Below are 23,464 nucleotides of genomic sequence, written 5' to 3' on the forward strand. Positions count from 1 at the left end.
AGGCAGCAGAGAGCATTGTCTCAGACTGAAAATAATACACCACTTCCTGCAGGACATACTATGCAAAAGAAGAGCCTGTGGCGCCTTATTGGAGAGTCTCGAAACAAAGACTAGCCAGATATCCCTCCGGGAAGGACCCAGCCAAGGGGGGGACCTGTAGGGAAACCACCAAAACCACCATATTAAGTGGCCCTATAAGTCAATGTAATGGCAAGGGAAAAACCAAGGCCAGATATCCATTCACATACAGCTGTTTCGGGGTGTTGCCCCTCATCTATGTGGAGCAGAATTCTGGCTAGGTGGGAGCAATGCCTAGTAGAGCCATAAGAGAAACAGATCACTGATCTCAGGGAGACCAGCCAAACTGCCGCTTGCTAGTAAAAGCGTTCAATGCAGTGAAGTCCTAGGTGCATTGCCCCCTGGGAAACATATATATGCAAAAGAAGAGTCAGTGGAGCCTCATTGAAGAGTCTCGAAACACAGGACTAGCCAGATATCCCTCCGGGAAGCAACCAGATGGGCGTCTCTGTTTCTCTGCAGGAAACACTGGAAGACTTGAGATTTTTAAACAGAAGTAATTTAAAAATCTATATAACGTTCTGACACAAGTTGATTGAAAGTTTTTTTCTTCTTCGGAGTACCCCTATAAAAGGATCCCGTAGACTTGCAGTGGGTTCTGCTGAAAGTATAAAGTGTATTGGGGCATCCTGACTCTCCAGCGACAGATGATGTTGATAAAGGGAATGGTTGGGTGAGCTGACAGTTGTGGAAGGTGTATAGGAACAAAAGACAGGGACTTCGAATAATCAAATAAGCACAGGGGGAGCTCACACTCCTGATAAACCAATATCCTCTGTGATGCTGTGCAGGCTATGCCAAACAGAACGTACACCGTTTCCTCTCGAGTAAATTCCCAGTGACAACGGGTAGAGAAGTAACACAACATTTAGTGACAACCACTGTCATGCTGGGCAGGCTCTGCAGAACAGGACCAGCTTCTGCTCTAGTGTACTGATTATAAGGTAGAAAGGTAACACTGCACACATGTCTCTATACAGTTTCCAGGCCTTGAAGGGAGAACGTATAAAAAGGGGAGAAGGGCTGATGGCTAGGTCTCTTCAGAGTAACAACAAAGCGATGAATCTATTGCATGATGGACCCCATTGACTTATACATTGATGCTACGGAGATGTAAAAAAAAAAAAAAAGATAGAATGTGTGGTGTTGGCACTTGGCAGAGGCAATGACGCACACATGTGAACACGTCTCACACTCTGCTCCCTCATTCTTTCTGTCTGACGTTCTTGGTTGGTGCCGTATGGAGCAGGTAAGTGCATGCCATGGAGACCAGCCCCTCCGGCTGCTACACTGTGGTCCTGCAGGGATTATCTGTCTGTCACTGTAACAACCTCAGGTAAGGGTCACGTGCTGGACGCCTATTACTACATCACTTATTCCTCTACCAGGAAATACTGCTCAGTCTCATTTTCCTGTGACTTTCCCAGCACCAGCCAGAGGTGACAATGAGGAAGTTGCCCGCTGAGCAGGTATAGTACCTACTAGGACTCTAATAGGGAAGCTTGTGACACTGTGAGCAATGTTCCTGTTTATTAACCCTATCTGCACTGAGAAACAGCTATGTATCCCAGTGGTAGAATAGTGGCTACGGCTTACTGTATAAAATTCTTGCTCCAAAATATTGCAAAAACATTACTGAAAGTTTATTGAAGTAAAAATAAATCATACACAGAGAATCGCTATTACCAAATCTGTAACTGAGATCCAAGGCGTCTCCACAATGTGACCATGCTTAAAGCAGAAGCAGTGGCGATGCCAGACTGAAGTATAGGACAATCTTTTTATTTTTACTACTCTTTTTCTGTTGTAGTTGTTGGAGGAGGGTTGCTTATGACAACCTTTCATAGAACCTTGTATAGCAATCTCATTATACATATTGAGGGAAAAAAAATGTTTTGTCTTAAAACCCAACAAAAACTACTAACAAGAAAACAAAAAGTTATGAATCTGCAGGAGGTAATAGCAACAATAACGCTTTGTTTCTTAAAGTGTCACTTTTGTTATAACTTTTACAATCTAAATCATCAGTAGATGTGATGACAAAAAATGAATGTAAATTGCTAATTTTATTTTATCATAGAAAAGATGGCACTACTTTTTTTTTTTTTTTAACCAGCACAAGACTAAAAAGCTACCTTCAAAGACTGGACCTGGATACAAGTAAGTATAGCTGTTATATAGCTGCCGTCAGAAGACTGGACCTGGATACAGTATGTATAGCTGTTATATAGCTGCCTTCAGGAGACTGGATCTGGATACAAGTAAGTATAGCTGTTATATAGCTGCCTTCAGGAGACTGGACCTGGATACAAGTAAGTATAACTGTCTTCAGGAGACTTGACCTGGATACAGTAAGTATAGCTTTTATATAGCTGCCTTCAGGAGACTGGACCTGGATACAGTAGGTATAGCTTTGTTATATAGATGCCTTCAGGAGACTGGACCTGGATACAGTAAGTATAGCTGTTACTAAGCTGCCTTCAGGAGACTGGACCTGGATACAGTAAGTATAGCTGTTATATAGCTGCCTTCAGGAGACTGGACCTGGATACAGTAAGTATAGCTGTTACTAAGCTGCCTTCAGGAGACTGGACCTGGATACAGTAAGTATAGCTTTGTTTTAAAGCATGATAACTAAAAAATAATAATAATGTAAATTGCAAACTTGCTTTATATCACATTTCCTGCTGATTCAAATTTTGAAAGTTATACCGACCATGACACTTTAAAGTGTCCTTTCACTTAAAAATAAATGAAGTTTGGGGTCTGGGTCAGACTCTCATATGGGTTATCTAGTGTTAGTCAATTTTGTATATAATGAAGCCCTATTAAAAAAACAGAATAAACATGTTATGCTTACCCTATGCTCCCGCTATGTCCCCAACTGACTGCAGCCCCTTCACTTCCGAGACTAACTCATCTTGGAAGTAACAGCCCGCTTAGCCAATATTGGCCGAGGCAGGATATCGTTGCGAACAGTGATTAGCTGAGCGGGCTGTCACCCCAAGATGACAAGATGAGTTAGTCTCGGAAGTGTCAGGGCTGCAGTCAGCAGGGGACACTGAGGAAGCGCAGAGAGGTAAGCATAACATGATTATTATGTTCTTTAGCAAGGCAGCTTTGCAGTATATACACAATTGTCTAAAGGCCAAATAACCCCTTTAAGATGTCTATAGGAAGTCTCCATCTTGCACCAGGAGACTACACAGACTTACTTACATGGTCTTACTTTAGAACCAGTCTTCTGCAGGAAGATGGGGAGGGCTGTGCTTAGCAGAGCACTTCTACTCATTTGTTTTCAGGGATCACTGACGGTCTGGACAAACCCTGACCAATCAAAACTTTTTTCATTGCAACAATAAACCCATGTGGCTTTTTATAAATCCATATACTACAAGCAAAGCAGAAATTTTAACAACCAATCAAGATCTGAGCTCCCAATGTCTTCCCCTCCCTATTAAAAATGCCAGACTTTGTTAAAATGAGATATCCTTTACAGGGATGTTAAATATTTTTTATAATATTTTGTTTCTCCAGCTCCAGGGTTACTGATGGTGCTCAGCCAATCAGTGCACTGTCCCACCGCAACGTACTGATTGGCATAGTGTTGTCATTAACTCAGGAGCTGGAGAAACAAGCCGGAGAGTAGGCAGGTAACGTATGTACCACTTCAAGCGCCCGACATGCAGCAGACAATTAGTTTATTTTGGCAGAGGGGCTGCATTCTCACAGCGGATTGAAAATCCGCTGCAAGAATGGAGTGACCATAGGGAATAACTGTACCGTATACCGCAGCGTATTTCGCTGCGGATCTTGCAGAGTGAAATCCGCTGCGGATGCGTTACGTGTGATGCACCGTTCATGTTGATGGCCTGTCCTCAGGATATCAGATCTGGGGGGTCCGGCTGACTGAAGGGCCTGCCTCTGAAAAACAGCTCAGCTCTGTACACTGGGCCAGGGCTGTACCTGCCATTGCCTAAAGGCCTGTTTACAGTAAACTTCAGCACCAGGTATAGGTGCAACAAAGATGTATAGATGTACAAAACCGAGCACGGTAGGTGATGAGGAGGTAACAGCACCTGCACATACGGGCCTGTCGCCAGTTGATGCTGGGGGTGCTGGGAGCGAGCGCTCCACTGATCTCATATTCATGGCCTGTTCTCTAACAAAACTTACCGGGAGAGCAGAAGGTTCAGGTAGAAATTCAGCGTCTTCTCCAAAGATGAAATCCGGAGGTAATTCTGGGTATTGTGCATTAAACATGATGTCCCCTATAATACAGGAAAACGACATCTGATCAGCATAAACAATAGTGAGGACTTCATACTGCCCCCTATAGTGATCAATGTGACAACCATCTGGGATTTTGGGAATCTTCTTTTTATGAAGGGTCTATGTTATAGGCCTTTGTTCTTCATATTGTATGATCTCATCTTGGGGTAACTGTGTGATGTAAGGGTGACGCTTCATTTGCTGCATTTTTAAAAACGGCACTATTTTAGAGAGGTGTGGGTGACACCGCTATAGAGAAGGGAGGAATGGGTGACACCACTATAGAGAAGGGAGGAATGGCTGACACCGCTACAGAGAAGGGAGGAATGGGTGACACCGCTATAGAGAAGGGAGGAATGGGTGACACCGCTACAGAGAAGGGACGAATGGGTGACACCGCTACAGAGAAGGGAGGAATGGGTGACACCGCTACAGAGAAGGGAGGAATGGGTGACACACCGCTATAGAGAAGGGAGGAATGGGTGACACCGCTATAGAGAAGGGAGGAATGGGTGACACCGCTACAGAGAAGGGAGGAATGGGTGACACCGCTACAGAGAAGGGAGGAATGGGTGACACCGCTACAGAGAAGGGAGGAATGGGTGACACACCGCTATAGAGAAGGGAGGAATGGGTGACACCGCTACAGAGAAGGGAGGAATGGGTGACACCGCTACAGAGAAGGGACGAATGAGTGACACCGCTACAGAGAAGGGACGCATGAGTGACACCGCTACAGAGAAGGGAGGAATGGGTGACACACCGCTATAGAGAAGGGAGGAATGGGTGACACCGCTACAGAGAAGGGAGGAATGGATGACACACCGCTATGAGGAACAGAGAAATGGGTGACACTACTACAGAGAAGGGAGGAATGGGTGACACCGCTATAGAGAAGGGAGGAATGGGTGACACTGCTATAGAGAAGAGAGGAATGGGTGACAACGCTATAGAGAAGGGAGGAATGGGTGACACTGCTATAGAAAAGGAAGGAATGGGTGACACTGCTATAGAGAAGGGAGGAATGGGTGACACCGCTATAGAGAAGGGAGGAATAGGTGACACCGCTATAGAGAAGGGAGGAATGGGTGACACTGCTATAGAGAAGGGAGGAATGGGTGACACCGCTGTGAGGAACGGAGGAATTGGTGACACCGCTATGAGGAACGGAGGAATTGGTGACACCACCATGGGGAAAGGAAGGTATGGGTGACACCGCAATGGGGAAGGAAGGCATTGGTGAGAATGCTAAGGAGAAAGTGGGTAAGGGTGACACCGCTATGGAGAAGGGAGGAATGGGTGACACAGCTATGGGGAAGGGAGGTATGGGTGACACTAAAATAGTGAGGGGAGGGTTTTGCATGGGTGACATTGCTTTGAAAAAAGAGGTACAGGATTGTGCTACCATGGGGGAAGTTTCAGTGATGCAGCTATGGGCTGGAAGGCAAATGTAGAGAAGCAGGTGGCGCTGCTATGTGCGTATGAGATGTATTACCAATGCCCCTCATCGGACTCTAGAGGTTCGGGGATTGCGGGGCACAGTTGTATGGTGGACATCCGTCATACCCTGAGTCCTATAAAAAATTCTAAAAAGTAATCTTCTTATCAACAGAAACAACACAGTAAGACTGCGTACTTTATTTTTATATTATCTCAGTCCATACTTCCGCTAACCAGGCCACCATCCTCTGAGCGGTGGACGCTCTTCTCTATACTACCTCTCTACTGTGCCGTGTGGTGCTGTCGGGCGCTGACAATCAGCAGGCAGCAGATGATTTCCTGTGGCTGATCCCATGTAGATAACAGTAATGTAAGGTTGATGTCAAATATACAGCTGTGGCAGTGACTGCCGGAGCGAGCGTTATAGTACAAGGAAACCGCACAGGAAGCTGCGGACGCACATGATGGGACTGACCGCACTCACAGGCACCGGACCACAGGATGCATAACCACACAACGGAGGAAGCCGATAGCTACAGAGCAACACCAAACCAGCACCACTACACCAGGGTCTACAGCTGCACAGGGCTGCAGGGGGCAGAGAGTTCTTCCATATATAAGAACAGGGCACAGGCACAGAATAAAGATCACACCTCATAATATAACTATACAGAACAAACTAGGAGGCTGGGAGATATCAGCCCTGAAGCATTAGTGCTGCAGCTCTGGAGTATAGAAAAGGATGTAACTCAGGATCAGTACAGGATAAGTCATGTAATGTATATACACAGTGAGCCCACCAGCAGCATAGTGAGTGCAGCTCTGGAGTATAATACAGGATGTAACTCAGGATCAGTACAGGATAAGTCATGTAATGTATGTACACAGTGACTCCACCAGAAGAATAGTGGGTGCAGCTCTGGAGTATAATACAGGATGTAACTCAGGATCAGTACAGGATAAGTAATGTAATATATGTACACAATGACCCCCGCTCTGGAGTATAATACAGGATGTAAAGTAGGACCTTCAATGTAAACTACTTAAATAGAAAAAATATGATTGTTTGTATGTATATACATATGTATCATGATATATTATGATATGTCATATATGATAATATAACATAAAACGATAGCTCTGTGTATGTTCACTATAATAGACTCAGATTGTAGAATATTTTATGTAAGAATTATTAATGCTTTAGAGGAGAATAATCCCCATTCTTGAGGTCCCTGAAGACAGGAGTGAGGAGAATGATGAGAGTAGTAGTTGGCGCAGCGCTCCATAATCTATACACAAAGCTAAATAGAGCAAGTGGCATTTACCAGGAAGCAGAGCTCACCAGGAACGGCAGAAATGTCAGACGCAGCTGGTTAATAGCACGCTCATTGTGTGCCTGGTTATTACAGCTATTCTTGGCTGCACTAAGTTTAGCCAGAGCCGTCAGCGGCTGCCAGAACATAAGAGCTTCACAGGAGGCCGACATTACATTACATCCAGAGAACATGACATTGTGTAGCATTACCATGAATAAGGTCCTGTCACCCTGTACACACCGCCTCACATACATCAGAAAACCTCCACCCTCTCACCATCGGCCAGGGTCACATACTGAAGGCTCCGCGCTGGAGACAGGTAACATGGTTATTAGGTGACTGCAAGCAAATTACCAGGAACGGACAATGCGCTAATCTGCAGAACAAACAGGCCGTTACTGTGCCATTCTGAGGGGCACTGGGGGGCCGGGCATGGTAATACAGGCCACGACCTGACTGCCCTTTTCATGCCTGCCTCTACTTTATAAATCTCTATTCACATGATATGCAGGACAACTGCTTTAACTAAAAACCTCAATCTCTGAGCTTGAGCCATACTTATAATGTGTTTATTATACCTTTTGCTCTCAAATTCTGAAATGTACAAGTACGGAGATAGAATGTAGAACACCTATTAAACAATGCTCACCATCCCTGCAAATACCCCCTTTATAACCCTGGTCTTCAAATTCTAGAAAAGCAACAAGCAGGCACTAGGACCCAGAGACAAAGGTAAATGAACAAGGATGAACCAAGAACTAGGAACAGACTGGACTAGGGCATGGCACCAAAAAACACACAAAGAATATAGGGAAAAAGTGCACTGAATAGACTGTAATCCGCACCATACTGCAAAAGATTGGGGTCTGCAATAGGGTTATCCAAGATTAGAAATAACATAGCCGCTCTCTTACAAAAACAGCACCTGTCTTCAGGTTGTCTGTGGTATTACAATTCGTCTCCATTTACTTCAATGGAACTGAGCTGCAGTACCACATGCAACCTGAGGGGAAGAGTGACGCTGTTTCTGGAAGAAAGGAGCCATGTTTTTTTCTAATCCTGGATAAACTCTGGCTAAACATTCAGGAACTTTACTATAAATGAGCCCTGAGCTGAGGAGTCATGACTAGCTCATCCAGACCAGCAGATCAGCTGTGAGATTGCTGCACAGAAACTGTCCGCAAACTAAAAAGAAACCTTGTAAAAATTCTACTTAACCTTTATAGGTAAGAGAAACAAACAAAAAACCTTTATAGTTCTTCTAAATCCCTTACATTCTTTTGTCTACACCCGGCATCTATGACGCATGGTGTCACATGACCTCACTGCCATATTGTTGTAGATCTCAGCGATATTGTACCCACAGTGAGGTCCAGCCGTTTAATGCGGCAGAGGCTGCTAAACTTTATTACAAAGTCTCATTTTTCTATAAATAACACAATAACCAGATATCAGATGTGACAATGACTATTTTATGCAAAAGAGGAGCCCGTGGAGCCTCATTGAAGAGTCTCAAAACACAGGACTAGCCAGATATCCCTCCGAGAAGGACCCAGCCAAGGGGCAGCTCCTGTTAGGAAACCACCAAAACCACCATATTAAGTGGCCCTATAAGTCAAGTAATGACAAGGGATAAACCAAGGCTAGGTTACCATCCACATACAGCTGTTTCGGGGTGTTGCCCCTCATCAGTGTGGAGCAGGATTCTGGCTAGGTGGGAGCAATGCCTAGTAGAGCCATAAGAGAAACAGATTGCTGAACTCAGGGAGACCAGCCAAACGACAACACTGCCGGCTGCTAGTGAAAGCGCTCAATGCAGTGAAGTCCTAGGTGCATTGCCCCCTGGGAAACATGAATATGCAAAAGAGGAGCCCGTGGAGCCTCATTGAAGAGTCTCAAAACACAGGACTAGCCAGATATCCCTCCGGGAAGGACCCAGCCAAGCCCTTGCAGCATGTGACTTGAAAAGTCTTCAGCATAGCCTCAGCATAAGGGTATGTTCAAGCGGAATCCCACAGCGGAATCCTGCCTGCCTCAGTCACTTCTTTGATCGGAGATCAGCGGCAGCAGAGACGCGCGAGCTCTCCCATAGACAGGCTATGGCACACTGAGGCAGGCAAGATTTCATAGCGGACAATTCTGCCTGATGTACTCAGTGTGAACATACCCTAACTGCGGCAGATATTTGAGTGTGCACATAGTCTAGTCTAGGGTCGGTTCTACATGGGAGGCAGCAATCATAGATTGGCACTAGTTTAAAAAGCCTTTACAAGACTCGATCAATTGTAGGGCCACTTAAAGTGGACCTGTAGTCAAACCCTAAAAAAAAATATATGTTACTATCACTAGATGGCAAAGGGTGTCCTGACAATGCACCTTTTTACAGTTTCTCCACATGCCCTTCCTTTCCGAGATATGTGGCTTTACAGTTTCTATGACAATTCTGTTAATAGTCAGATAGGTGTAAACTTAATTTTTACAACAGGGGGTTGATCAGGTGATGGGCATCAATATACAGTCGGGGGGGGGGGGGGGGGGGGGGGGTTGGTCCTAAGTGTAAGACATTAACCCCTTTTCCCAACTGTATAATCACGCCCATCCCCTGATAGCCACTTCCAATGTTAAAATTAACGCACATTTGACAACTAAATTGTCAGGAAAATTATGAACCTACACCCAAAATGAGAAAAGAATCAAAGCTCCAGCAAAAGTAGAAAAAAATATCAAAAATTCTTTATTTCCGAAGCATATTTAAAAAACACACAGGTTAAAATCAACACGTGTTGATTTTTAACCTGTGTGTTTTTTAAATATGCTTTTCTCATTTTGGATCCAGACCTGGGTGAACGGCCCACGCTATATCACCTGCTCCATTACAAGAGGGTTACCATTACATATTGGGACACATTCACATGGTGAGCTGACCTTTTTTCCTTGTTTTCATTTCACATATGAGCCTACACATCTTGGGAATGGAAAGGCAGATCCAGGAACTGTGAAAAGGTGTGAAATCAGGGCAATCTCAGCTATTTCCCGATGGTAACATCTGACTTTTAAGGGGATGGCTACAGGTCTTCTTTAAAGCGAACGTACCACTTCAATTACTATGAAAAAAAAAATCATACTAGTCGCCGCAATACGTAAATCCTAATGGGATCGCATATTTTTTTAAACACCATTGGGTTCCTGCCTTCTGCACCAGTTTCCTGAACTGCAATTCGTTCCACTCTATGTACTAAAGCCGGGCACGGCGACCTCAGAGCACTGTTATCTCCGTCTCTGGATGATGCGCCTCCATCAGTCAGTCTGGCCATGTCACAGAGGGGAGGGGACATCGGGGAACTGGGGGCGCTGGGCCCACCACCAATGCATAGAGCAGGCCGAATGGGAAACCAGCGCAGATGGCGGCAAAAATGCACCTCTCCACCGGGATCTATGTTCTGGTATTGACCAGCTAGTATAAAAAAAATTTCAGTAAGCAAAGGGCACTTTAAATGTATTATTATCGCCCACACATGCCCTGTTTAGACAATCAGATGTGTGCACGATAATGATAATTTATATGGCTGCACAAAAATTTAATCAGCCATTGAGCAAGTATTTGCTTGTTTGTCGACTGGTCGCTGGCCCTTTTAGGGTCCATTTACACAGAAGGATTATCTGCCAAAGATTTGAAGCCAAAGTCAGAACAGACTATAAACGAAGATCAGGTCATAAATTAAAGCCTGAGATTTCTCCTCTTTTCAAATCCATTCCTGGCTTTGGCTTCAAATCTTTGGCAGATAATCTGTCAAATAATCTTTCTGTGTAAATGGACCCTTATGCTATGTTTACACGGAACGATAATTCGCCCGATCGTACGAGTAACGATTTTTTTTTCATAACGATCATCGTTTAGACGGTATGATATATCGTATGGAAATTCGTTTTGCGAGCGTTGTGCGATCACTTACAGCCTATCTCACACATTGGTTGAATCGGCGATGGACTATTCACACGGAACGATCTGCGAATTTTTTGCGAACAATCAACGACGATTTGAGACCTTGTTGAAAGATCAAAATGAACGATTTCTCGCTCGTCGTTTGATCGTTCGCTGCGTTTACATGTACGATTATCGTTCGAATTTGATCGTTATCGTGCAAATTCGCACAATAATCGTTCCGTGTAAACGCAGAATTAGACAAGCCTATACACAGGTAAATGAGCATTCTTATGCTGCGTTTACACGGAACAATAATTCGCCTGATCATACGATTAACAATTTCGAAGTAACAATTTTTTATAACGATCAGCGTTTAGACGGAACGATATATCGTACGGAAAATTCGTTTTGCGATCGCTTAAGCCTATCTCGCACATAGGAAAAATCGGTGAACGACTGTTTACACGGAACGATCTGCGAATTTTTTGCGAACGATGATTTTAGAACATGTTGTAAGATCAAAATGAACGATTTCTCGCTCGTCGTTTGATCGTTCGCTGCGTTACACGTACAATTATCGTTCGAATTCGATCGTTATCGTGCAAATTTGCACGATAATCGTTCCATGTAAACGCAGCATTATGGCCACTTGTTAAAGATAATCAACCTGTGAAGAAAAAAAACCCTTAAGCCCCTATTACACGGGGTGATATTGAGGAACAAACGAGCGCTGTCAGGGTTTTTTAGCTCCTTGTTCCCACCTCCATTTAGACGATTATACACTTTAACCCCTTAGCAACCCATGACGTATCTGATACGTCATGGCGCCGCGGGTGGTGTTCAGAGCGGGGTCCCGCCGGGACCCCGCTCTGAACGGCGCTGATCCCGGCTGACACGTGCAGCCGGGCAGTGCCTCTGTTAGCCGGCGCGGGTCCCGTTGCCGCGCCGGCTAATTAAGCACTTCAATGCAGCTGTCAAACCTGACAGCTGCATTGAAGTGCTTTATACACAACATCCCTGGTGTCTAGTGGGTCGGATCTCCCCCCCGCGATGCGATCGCGGGGGGGAGATCCGTTCTTCTGGCCGTGCCGGGCCTCAGCGTCGGAATGACGCTGATCCCGGCTCGGCAGTAGATTGCTATGGCCTACAGCAGGCCATAGCAATCTATGACCGATCTCATGGATCTTTGCTGTGTATATACACAGCATTGATCTCTATGAGAGATCAGTGCTATGTATATACAAGCCCCCCAGGGGGGCTTCTAGTCCATGTAAAAAAAAAAAGTAAAAAAGTGTTTTTATTAATAAAAAATCCCCTCCCCTAATAAAAGTCCAAATCACCCCCCTTTTCCCATTTTATAAATATAAATTAATAAATAAATAAACATATTTAGTATCGCCGCACACGTAATCGCCCGAACTATTAATTAATCACATTCCTGATCTCGCACGGTAAACGGCGTAAGCGCAAAAAAATCCCAAAGTGCAAAATTGCGCATTTTTGGTCGCATCAAATCCAGAAAAAATGTAATAAAAAGCGATCAAAAAGTCGTATATGCGCAATCAAGGTACCGGTAGAAAGAACGCATCATGGCGCAAAAACTGACACCTCACACAGCCCCATAGACCAAAGGATAAAAGCGCTATAAGCCTGGGAATGGAGCGATTTTAAGTGACATATATTTGTTAACAATGGTTTGAATTTTTTACAGGCCATCCGATACAATATAAGTTATACATGTTATATATCATAGTAATCGTAACGACTTGAGGAACATGCAAAACAAGTCAGTTTTACCATAGGGCGAACGGCGTAAATGCAAAACTTTTTTCAATTTGACAGCGCAAATTATTTTTTTCCGGTTTCACAACATATTTTATGGAAAAATTATGCCTGTAATTGCAAAGTACAATTGGTTTCGCAAAAAATAAGCACTCATATAAGTCTCTAGGTGAAAAAATGCAAGCGCTATGGACTTTTAAACATAAAATGGAAAAAGCAAAAGCGCAAAAACGAAAATTGGCTTGGACCTTAAGGGGTTAAAGTTAACCTGTCATTACTTTTTTTGCTTCTTAAACCATGAGGCATCAGGGTGGTTCCCATTGGCTTGATTCATAGATCGCTCCCCCATACCCAAATACTATAAAGGCAAGTTTATGGGCAAGTATATGAGCAATTTCCTCCCATCAAACCAGCCACGGTTTGATGGGAGGAAACTGCTGGGGACCGCTATCGTTCTGACGATTTATAAATCAGGCAGCAGGAATGTGATGATAGTTTACATTTAATGAAATGGTGGTCCATCTCCACAAATCTAATGATTGACAGATGCAATACAGCACCATGCCCTGGATGTCTCTCTTATATACAGAAGCTTCACTTAGATGAGACATCCATGACTGCTGTGATTAGCACAATAGATCTCACCAATGCTGAGCCAGGAAACAGTGCATCCATAATAAGCACATAAAGCTGATGCTTACATTTCAGGGTCTCCCCGGCGTATGGGATGTGAAGCTTGAAGCGGTCACAGCTGGGTCCAGGGGTAAGGGATGTGCAGCTGAAAAGAAAGTGAAAGAAAAATTCAATGATAGCAAAATCTGCGCAATCCAAACACACAGACATGGAGAGAAATGGCATCAAACCTCCACAGACTAAGGGTACCATTACACGGAACGATAATTGGCCGAATTGGCCCGATTCGGCCGATTATCGCTCCGTGTAATAAATGCAACGATCAGCCGATGACAACGATCATCGGCTGATCGTTGATATAGGTTAGACCCTATTTTCGTTGGGCGCCGACCGCGCACCGCTGCGTGTAATAGCGGTGCGTGGCCGGCGACTAACGATATACATTATCCATCCACGTTCCAGGGCTGCTCCTGCCGTCCGCTTCTCCCGGGGTCCCGCGCGCGCTGTCAGCTGATAGGCCGCTCAGCCAATCACAGGCCGCGGCGGTCCAGGCCTCTGATTGGCTGAGCGGCCTACCAGCTGACAGGCCGCTGTGAAGCTAGAGCGCACACGGGACCCCGGGAGAAGCAGCCGGCAGGAGAAGCGGCCGGCAGGAGCAGCCCTGGAACGTGGATGGGTAATGTATGCCAGTTTAGCAAGGGCTGCAAGGAAATCGGTAACGATGTCCTTGCAGCTCTTGTCAAACGATTATCGGGCCGTGTAATAGGCCCAGTAAACGAGCAACGATCTAGCAGATCGCTGCTCGTTTACAGGTATTATTGGGCTCTGCTCGGCCCGTGTAATACCACCCTAAGGCTATGTGCACACTGAGGAAAAGGCGAGGAATTCAGCTTGAAATTCTTCCTGTAAAATATGTACAGAGCAAAGTCCCATTGTGTTCAATGGGTTTTCTGCTCTGTTGTTCACACTGCAGAATTTTCGAGCAGTATTTTCTGCTGTAGATCTGCTAGAGGAATCCTATAGAAGTGAATGGAAGGATAAAATTCTGCTTGAATTCTGCCTGAAAACTTTCTGCTTCAATTCCTCGAGAATTCCTCAGTGTGCACATACCCTAAGGGTGCCTTTACACAGAGAGATTTATCTGACCGATCTTTGAAGCCAAAGCCACGAACAGACTATACACAGAGAACAGGTCTTAAAGGAAAGACTGAGATTTCTCCTCTTTTCAAATCCATTCCTTGCTTTGGCTTCAATTATCTGTCAGATAAATCTCTCTGTGTAAAGGCAGCCTTAGGGCCCTATTACACTGGACTATTATCGTGCGGAAAATTGTTATACCGTCCAAATTTATACGATAATCGCCCTGTGTAATTGTAGGCAACGATCGAAAAATCATTTGTGGTAATTCCGCATTCGTTCTATTCTATACACTAGCGTCAGGTTCAGGCAACTTTATTATAAAGAGTGTAATAAAGAAAAAAAAAGGTTCAGGACAGGATTCAGCCCTCAATGCTGTCTGTATAACCACTGCCCACAGCACAGCTCCGGGTTACTATTAGAATAGAATAACTTTATTTGGTGCAGATTTTCAGGCCCTATGGCCCAGATTTAATAAAGGGGGTAAACTGCCCACAACAACCAATCACAGCTCAGCTTTCATTTCTTATACTGCTCTGGTAAAATAAGAGCAGAACTGTGATTGGTTGCTATGGGCAGTTTACACCCTTTGATAAATCTAGGCCTATATCGTATCTCTTCTTACAAACTCCTTTTAGTGAATTATCGGATGCCAGATTAAAGGGGAACTATCAGCAGATTAGATTAATCTAACCTGCCGATAGCCCCTTATAGCGCCCGGGAAGCTGAGGAGAAAATTGTGTGTTACCTCCCTCCTTGGCACTGGTCGCACGCTGTTAGTTGGAGTAATCTTCGCTCCGATGCACTGCCAGGAGCCGTGCCGCATCATCAGCCCACTCCTTCTAATGGTAATCAATGGAGGGGGCGGGCCGATGATACGAAGGTGCTCCTAACAGTGCATTGGAGCGATGATTACTCTGACTAACAGCGCAAACTGGCGCAGAGGAGGAAGGTGACACATAAAACTTCCCCCTAAGCATTTCAGGCGCTATATGGGGCTATTGCCAGGTTAGATTTGTCTAGCCTGCTGTTCTTTTAAAAGAACTTCATTGACAGACGTCATTCACGTACCCAGACTTCAGGTCAGTGATCCGCAGGCAGCTCGTAGAATCCAGACCAACCTTTCCATTTCTGACAACGCTGGATATGAATGGGGAGAGCGCGGGGGCTATACGGTTTAGAGTGACCTCAGGGGACATCCTGCAAATCACAACCTGGAGAGAGATCAAAGAAAATCCTAAATATTATCTAAAATGTCTATTATAAATCTATCATAATAACAGACTCACTGAATATATACAATACTGATCCTGAGTTAAGGCCCGATTACACGGGCCAACAGTGAGGAGCAAACGAGCGCTGTTAGCACTCGTTTGCTCCTCATTCCCCGCTCGCTGCCGCCGCTATTGCTCGCAGCAGCAGTGAGCGAGTCCGAGCAACCCATAGGATATAGTGGCGGTCGGCTGCCGCTGCTCCTATTGTATGGAGCCATGGCAGCAGATTGCTGCTGTATAAGTCGTTTGTCTTTCAATATGCTGAAAGACAAACGACTTCAACGATCAGCTGACATGAACGATGTTGGCTGATTGTTGCCTCCTATTCCACGGGGCGATCCATAGCGGCCAAATAGCGGACTATACATCAATTAAATTACTTATCCTATACTGATCCTGAGTTATAGCCTTAAACTCAAGAGCTGTACTCACTATTCTGCTGGTAGGATGACCGTATAAATACATTACATTACTGATCCTGAGTTACATCCTGTATTATAGTCCAGAGCTGCACTCACTATTCTGCTGGTGGGGTCACTGTGTACATACACTACATTACTTATCCTGTACTGATCCTGAGTTATATCCTGTATTATACTCCAGAGCTGCACTCACTATTCTGCTGGTGGGGTCACTGTGTGCATACATTACATTACTTATCCTGCACTGATCCTGAGTTACATCCTGTATTATATTCCAGAGCTGCACTCACTATTCTGCTGGTGGAGTCACTGTGTACATACATTACATTACTTATCCTGCACTGATCCTGAGTTACCTCTTGTATTATACTGCAGAGCTGCACTCACTATTCTGCTGGTGGGGTCACTGTGTACATACATTACATTACTGATCCTGAGTTACATCCTGTATTATTCCCCAGAGCTGCACTCACTATTCTGCTGGTGGGCTCACTGTGTACATACATTACATTACTTACCCTGCACTGATCCTGAGTTACCTCTTTTATTATACTGCAGAGCTGCACTCACTATTCTGCTGGTGGGGTCACTATGTACATACATTACATTACTAATACATGTTGGACATTATGTTTTATTTTGAAGACCCGATGTATAAAACCAACAATTAGCTGCACCATCTATTCCGCCCACATCGCGGTCTCCATCCTAATAACAACACAGCCCTCGCTGTCACTCACCCCCTGCAGAAGCCGAGCCCTACCAGCAGGAAACTCAGGGTCCTTCTGTCAGGACCCAACGCTGATGTGCCTTTACAATGCCTGTTATAATAATTGTAACGGACTAATTTTTTACACTTCAATAAACTTTTTTTTACATTAAAATACATGCTAAAACATAGCTATAACCAAATTTTCTTGTCTTCACATTATAAGTAGTCTCCACGTATATGTTTCTGTCAGGCATAATGTAGGACAGCCATAACCAGTGAGAGAACGTTTCCATGGAGACAGCTCCCGGTGCGGCGCTTGTGTTTCCGCGTTTGGAAACACGTGGGAACTAGAAGGCGATGTGATTGGTTGGTGGCAGTCACGAGGTGTTCCCGGCAGCCATCTACGAGCTGGCTGCGGGGACAGTAAGTGATGTGAATGGCGGGGGAGTGGTGAACATGGCGCTCTAGGAGTTCAGTTTTTAGTTAGCGGTGTTTTCTAATCCATTTACCTCCAGCTGTTCTGAAACTACGACTTCCGGCACGCTGGGAGTTGTAGTTTTGGAACAGCTGAGAAACTGCCGCTTCTTGGAGCACAGGTCAAACTGCGGCCCTCCAGCTGTTATAAAACTACAATTCCCATCATGCCTGGAAAGCCAAAGCAATAGCTTTGGCTGTTCAGGCATGATGGGAATTGTAGTTTATCTTGGCTTAGAGGTCATTGACTCCGAGGACACAGCTTGTTGGGAGTTTCACAGTAAATAAAGTCTCCTAGCAGTAAAATCTTTATAACTCTTGAGCTTTATGTGAATAAAGATACATGAAAACTTCAACATCGAGACCATTGCTTACATCAGAGATGGGTAACCTTCGGCCCTCCAGCTGTGGCAAAACTACAATCGGCTTTGGCTGTCCAGGCATGATGGGAATTGTAGTTTTGCCACAGCTGGAGGGCCGAAGGTTACATCCAAAGGCTGCAAAAATATTCCGATTGTTGGTAAAGTCTGCAGCAAGCCCTCAGCTGTGAGAAGTATTAGGTCTGCTTGTGAGGAAAGATGGAGACCCACTAAAGTGAATGCAGCATAGGGCAAGATCCTGGTGTTTTTCTGCATGTAATACACACCATGATATGTGCTGTAAAAAGTTCAGACCAGTATTGTAATTCACTCTTGTCACTTCTTTCGGTGGATAGCGGAATACGCCGGCCCATAGAATGGTGTCTATGGAGCCGGCGGAAAGCCGCGCGGATGTCATCTGCGAGAATTCCTCAGTATGAACCCACCTTTAGGGTGCGTTCACACCTACAGGATCCGCAGCAGATCTGCAGCAGATTTGATGGTGCAGATTTGATGCTGTGTTCAGTTATTTAAATGAAATCTGCTGCGGATCCACAGCAGAAAATCAGCTGCAAATCCTGTAGGTGTGAACGCACCATTAGGGTGCCTTCACACATACCGTATCGCTGCGTTTTCAACGCTGCGTATTTAACGCTGCGTTTTTATCGCAGCGTTTTTGGTGCGTTTTTCACATGCGCATTTTGATTTTCACATGATTTTTATGTGAAAATAAAAACTGGCATGTAAAAATCGCACCAAAAACACAGCGATACAGTACGTGTGAAGCTACCCTTATAGTGCGTTTACACACAGAGATTTATCTGACAGATTTTTGAAGCCAAAGCCAGGAATTGGCTCAAAAAGAAGAGAAATCTCAGTCTGTTCCTTATGACCTGTTCTCTGTTTATAGTCTGTTCCTGGCTTTGGCTTCAACAGTCTGTCAGATATTAGTCACAAGCAGGTTGCAAGTACATGCGACTTGCAATGAGATCACTGATAGCAAAGTCTTATTTTACCTATTACATGCGACCAAAACTTTGCAACACTATTCACTAATATTACATGCAGCATCATAATTCAACATTGCCATCTTCATGCCATGCAATCAAAATCATGGTCAAATGGTGTGTTTCACACACACAGATTTATCTGACAGGTTTTTGAAGCCAAAGTCAGGAATAGACTACCAACAAAGAACATGTCATACAAGAAAGACTGAGATTTCTCTTCTTTTCAAATCCATTCCTGGCTTTGGCTTCAAAAATCTGTCAGATAAATCTCTCTGTGTGAACAGCTGGAGAGTCTTAGGTTTGACACACAAAATGTGAACAAGATGGCATGTTGGGAAGTGTAGTTCAGTAGTGAGACTGTAGCTAATTCCTCCTCCTATAATAGGAATCAGTATAGCGGGACATGTACACTTGTAGCAGTTTTATTGTGCCTCTTGGCTGGCTCACAGAAGCTGCTCTCAGTACTCTTTATACCTTTGACCTTTGTTCTGGCCGCTGTATATTTACTGATTGTTCATTTTCCTCTTTCCCCAGCTCACACCATCAGCACAATGGATCCGGATAGACCTCAGGTGGTCGTGGTGGGCTCATGCATGACTGATCTTGTGAGGTGAGTGTCCTGCTCCATATATAGTCCACTCTGTACCCACACATCATTGACCTCCAACATCCAGTTCTTGTGAGACTACAACTCCCGGGACATGTTGGAAGTTATATCTTAACAACTTCTGGAGAGCTACAATCCCTCATCCTTTCCCACTGCATGAGCTACGTGGAATGAGCTACTGCTTCTTACAACATAAACAGTACAGAATTAGTAAGAGAGATCTGTCAGCAGGAAGTCACCAGCATGGTGACAGTTTCCATCTTACAGGCTTTATTTTCTGCACTACACTTAAAGGGGTAGTGCGGTGCTACACATTTATTCACTAAATAACACACATTACAAAGTTATACAACTTTGTAATGTGTGTTATTTAAGTGAATGGCCCCCTTCCCCATGTTCCCCCCACCCCTGGAAGTGTGGTGCATTATACTCACATAATCACTGTCAGCCCGGGCCGCCATCTTGGGTCGAACATGTCATCTTCATGAGGCCAGCGGACCACTCCAGCCCTGCCGGCCCCCCTCTGGCGCGTCATCAGCTGCTCGGCCGCGATTGGCTGAGCATAGTTATGCTCAGCCAATGGCGGCTGAGCAGTTGATGACGCACTCGAGGGGTCGGCATGAGGGACGGTTGGAGCAGTCCGGCCAGCCTCCTGAAGATGGCGCGATGGACCCAAGATCGACGGGCCGGGGTCGACAGTAATTCGCTGAGTATAATGCACCACACTTCCGGGTGTTGGGGGGAACATGGGGAGAGGGGCCATTCACTTAAATAACACACATTACAAAGTTGTATAACTTTTTAATGTGTGTTATTTAGTAAATAAATGTGTAGCACCGCACTACCCCTTTAAATTCTGTCATGCACATGGACACTCTATGTTTTCATCCCTGTATAGCTCTGGGTTACAAAAAAATTCACCCTATAAAGGGGTTCTCCAGGATTAGCTGCTTTCCTCCAGAAGCAGCACCACCCTTGTCCTCAGGTTGTGTGTGGTATTGCATCTCAGTTCCATGGAGATGAATGGAGAGAATTGTAGTATCACACCCAACCTGAGGACAGGGTGGTGCTGTTATTCAATGAAAGCAGCTGTGTTTTTCTTATCTTTTTGAATCCTCCACTGAGAGGTGGGCCACATGTGGTGGATGTGGATTTCAACTATTCTTTTACCAGCAAAGCAGTGTCTGTGGTGGCTTTGCAGCAAAAAGTGCAGTGCTTGTGGCCATCCATTTGGTTTGACTGTACCCTAAGGGGGTATTTACTTGTCTGCAGAAAACTGGCCGTGCAGGGACTGTATTCTGTGGACCAAACCTCAGAGCTCCCGGCATCATGATTCATTATGATGCAAGGAGCCGCTAAAGTGTTTAAAAAGTTGTGCTACTGTACTGACATAGCTGCAAGGTCCAGTCCACAGAACACTGTCACAACAGTATTTTGCGGATGTGGGTATGCTTCTTTAGGCTCTGTTCCCACGTGTTTTTTTGCTGTTTTTCTTCATCTAAAACACAATCTCATTGTAAAAAAAAATTCTGCTTTTGGGTGTTTTTTTTAAGCCTGCTTTGCAAAGTTTTTTATAATTTTTTTCTACTTTGGAGGATACAAAAGCAAACAGGCTAAAAATATGCATACATACAAATTATGTCATGTGTTCACTTGGCTTGGGAGCGCCTCTTTGATAATTTGCTCAGGAGAATAAAATAATTTTTCTACATGTTATGGATGCCCAGACAGATCTATAATGATAATCGTGGTCTCCCCCCATGTGCCAAACAGAGGCCACAAATGTGTTTTTCCCATACAGATTTTCCCATATTTTCTGTGGAACAATCCAAAGTTTCTGCTGTTTATCTGCCCTGTGTGAACCCTAGTGTTTAGTGAGGGATTACCCCTTTAAGGCAGCCGTCTTTTTTTCTGCTCGCCATGTGTTACAAGTTTATGTAAGAGCCTAGGAGGCGTGAGGTCACTGTGGAGCGCTGTTTGTGACAGCGGTCACCATGGCCACAGACTATGAGGTCATCAGATGGATAAATAAATAGTTTGGGCCAGGAGCAGTGAGCTCAGCCTGCAGATCACATCCAGCAGCACGGAAAGATCTCTCTGTATACAGCTAAGTGATGGGGAAGGGGCACATGGACTACATCCTAGTGAAGGGTCCCCCTCCCAGCACTGACGCTCCCATCAACAGCCAGAACCCTGTTAGGGTGGGACTTCCTGGGGTCCTGACTCAAGTAATAAATACTCGGTTCCTAAAGCAGACCGCTCCTTTAGTAGGTGAATTAACACAGTACAGTAATGGAAAATCAAAGAGTATCACCATTACCGCATCTTCACTCTTATATGTACTAACTGCAGGTGACATAATCGTCATATACTGTAATGTACAGGTGGTATAGGTGCTGTGCTCTGGTGTACATACTGCAATATACAGGTGCTGTGCTCTGGTGTACATACTGCAATATACAGGTGCCCTGCTCTGGTGTACATACTGTAATATACAGGTGGTATTACTAGGTATAGGTGCTGTTCTCTGGTGTATATACTGTAATATACAGGTGGTATTGCTGGGTATAGGTGTTGTGCTGTGGTGTACATACTGTAATATACAGGTGGTATTACTGGGTATAGGTGCTGTTCTCTGGTGTATATACTGTAATATACAGGTGGTATTGCTGGGTATAGGTGCTGTGCTCTGGTGTACATACTGTAATATACAGGCAGTATTACTGGGTATAGGTGCTGTGCTCTGGTATACATACTAATATATAGGCAGTATTGCTGGGTAAAGGTGTTGTGCTCTGATGTGCATGCTGTAATATACAGGTGGTATTACTGGGTATAGGTGCTGTGCTCTGATATACATACTGTAGTATACAGGCAGTATTACTGGGTATAGGTGCTGTGCTCTGGTATACATACTGTAATATACAGGCGGTATTGCTGGGTATAGGTGTTGTGCTCTGATGTGCATACTGTTGTATACAGGCAGGCAGTATTACTGGGTATAGGTGTTGTGCTCTGATGTACATACTGTAGTATACAGGCAGTATTACTGGGTATAGGTGTTGTGCTCTGATGTACATACTGTAGTATACAGGCAGTATTAGGCTATGTTCACACTGCATATGAGTCCGGCCGCATTTCATATGCTGCCGTACATGTGCGGCTGAAACTACGGGCGTGGGAAAAATCGACATGCGGACGGATGCGTACAAACCGCGAACATACGCCCGTAGTAGAGTTATGCTTCCCTAGCTTGTTTCGAAGCGATCTGAAACACATCATTTACTTGGAAATCTTCGTCCAGCCCAATAAAACTCACAGAACCTTTTGGATCGAAAAATCAAGTTCAATTTTGCTGAAATAAGTACTCCGTACGGGACCGCATGGAAATCCACGGCCGTGAGTTTCAACATTTCCGTCCTCAAACAATGGTCTTGTTCATTTTTCACGGCGCCGTATACAATCTGGCCGTAAGCTCATACGTAGTGTGCACTGTGCGGGCGTATATTGTATACTTTCAAGCGAACGCATCAACCTCAAAACTATGTGCGTATATTCGCGGTTCTCACTACGTCCGGAAACATACGCAGTGTGATAATAGCCTTACTGAATATAGGTGCTGTTCTCTGGTGTATATACTGTAATATACAGGTGGTATTGCTGGGTATAGGTGTTGTGCTCTAATGTACATACTGTAATATACAGGCAGTATTACTGGGTATAGGTGCTGTTCTCTGGTGTATATACTGTAATATACAGGCAGTATTACTGGGTATAGGTGCTGTTCTCTGCTGTATATACTGTGATATACAGGCAGTATTACTGGGTATAGGTGCTGTTCTCTGGTGTACATACTGTAATATACAGGCAGTATTACTGGGTATAGGTGCTGTGCTCTGGTGTATATACTGTAATATACAGGTGGTATTGCTGGGTCTAGGTGTCATGCTCTGGCGTCAATATGCAATATACAAGAGTTCATGCTGGGAAAAGGTGGTGTACATGATTTGTCAGACATAA

At 44.6% G+C, this 23,464-nt stretch overlaps 2 protein-coding genes across 4 annotated transcripts in view; one reads left to right on the forward strand and one right to left on the reverse strand.

Annotated features, from left to right (window-relative positions):
- BABAM2 (BRISC and BRCA1 A complex member 2) overlaps window positions 1-16,870 on the reverse strand; it is a 97,774-nt gene extending 80,904 nt beyond the window's left edge. Inside the window, exons 1-4 of the mRNA XM_069955275.1 lie at window positions 16,801-16,870; window positions 15,658-15,800; window positions 13,518-13,594; window positions 4,255-4,349 (exon numbers count right to left, since the gene is read on the reverse strand). Of these exons, the coding sequence (XP_069811376.1) occupies window positions 4,255-4,349; window positions 13,518-13,594; window positions 15,658-15,785 (300 nt within the window). The 5' untranslated portion in view covers window positions 15,786-15,800; window positions 16,801-16,870. The remainder of the gene's footprint in view (window positions 1-4,254; window positions 4,350-13,517; window positions 13,595-15,657; window positions 15,801-16,800) is intronic.
- RBKS (ribokinase) overlaps window positions 1,307-23,464 on the forward strand; it is a 53,971-nt gene continuing 31,813 nt past the window's right edge. Inside the window, exons 1-2 of one of the 3 annotated variants that reach the window (XM_069955278.1) lie at window positions 1,307-1,327; window positions 19,372-19,447. In XM_069955278.1, coding sequence (XP_069811379.1) covers window positions 19,389-19,447 — 59 coding nt within the window. In that variant the 5' untranslated portion in view covers window positions 1,307-1,327; window positions 19,372-19,388. Of the gene's footprint in view, window positions 1,328-17,260; window positions 17,302-17,329; window positions 17,418-19,371; window positions 19,448-23,464 lie in introns of those variants that run through there. The other 2 variants (XM_069955276.1, XM_069955277.1) reach the window with 2 other exon arrangements.

This window comes from Dendropsophus ebraccatus, chromosome 15 (genome assembly GCF_027789765.1).
Source record: "Dendropsophus ebraccatus isolate aDenEbr1 chromosome 15, aDenEbr1.pat, whole genome shotgun sequence".
In the NCBI taxonomy this organism is placed as follows: Eukaryota; Metazoa; Chordata; class Amphibia; order Anura; family Hylidae; genus Dendropsophus; species Dendropsophus ebraccatus.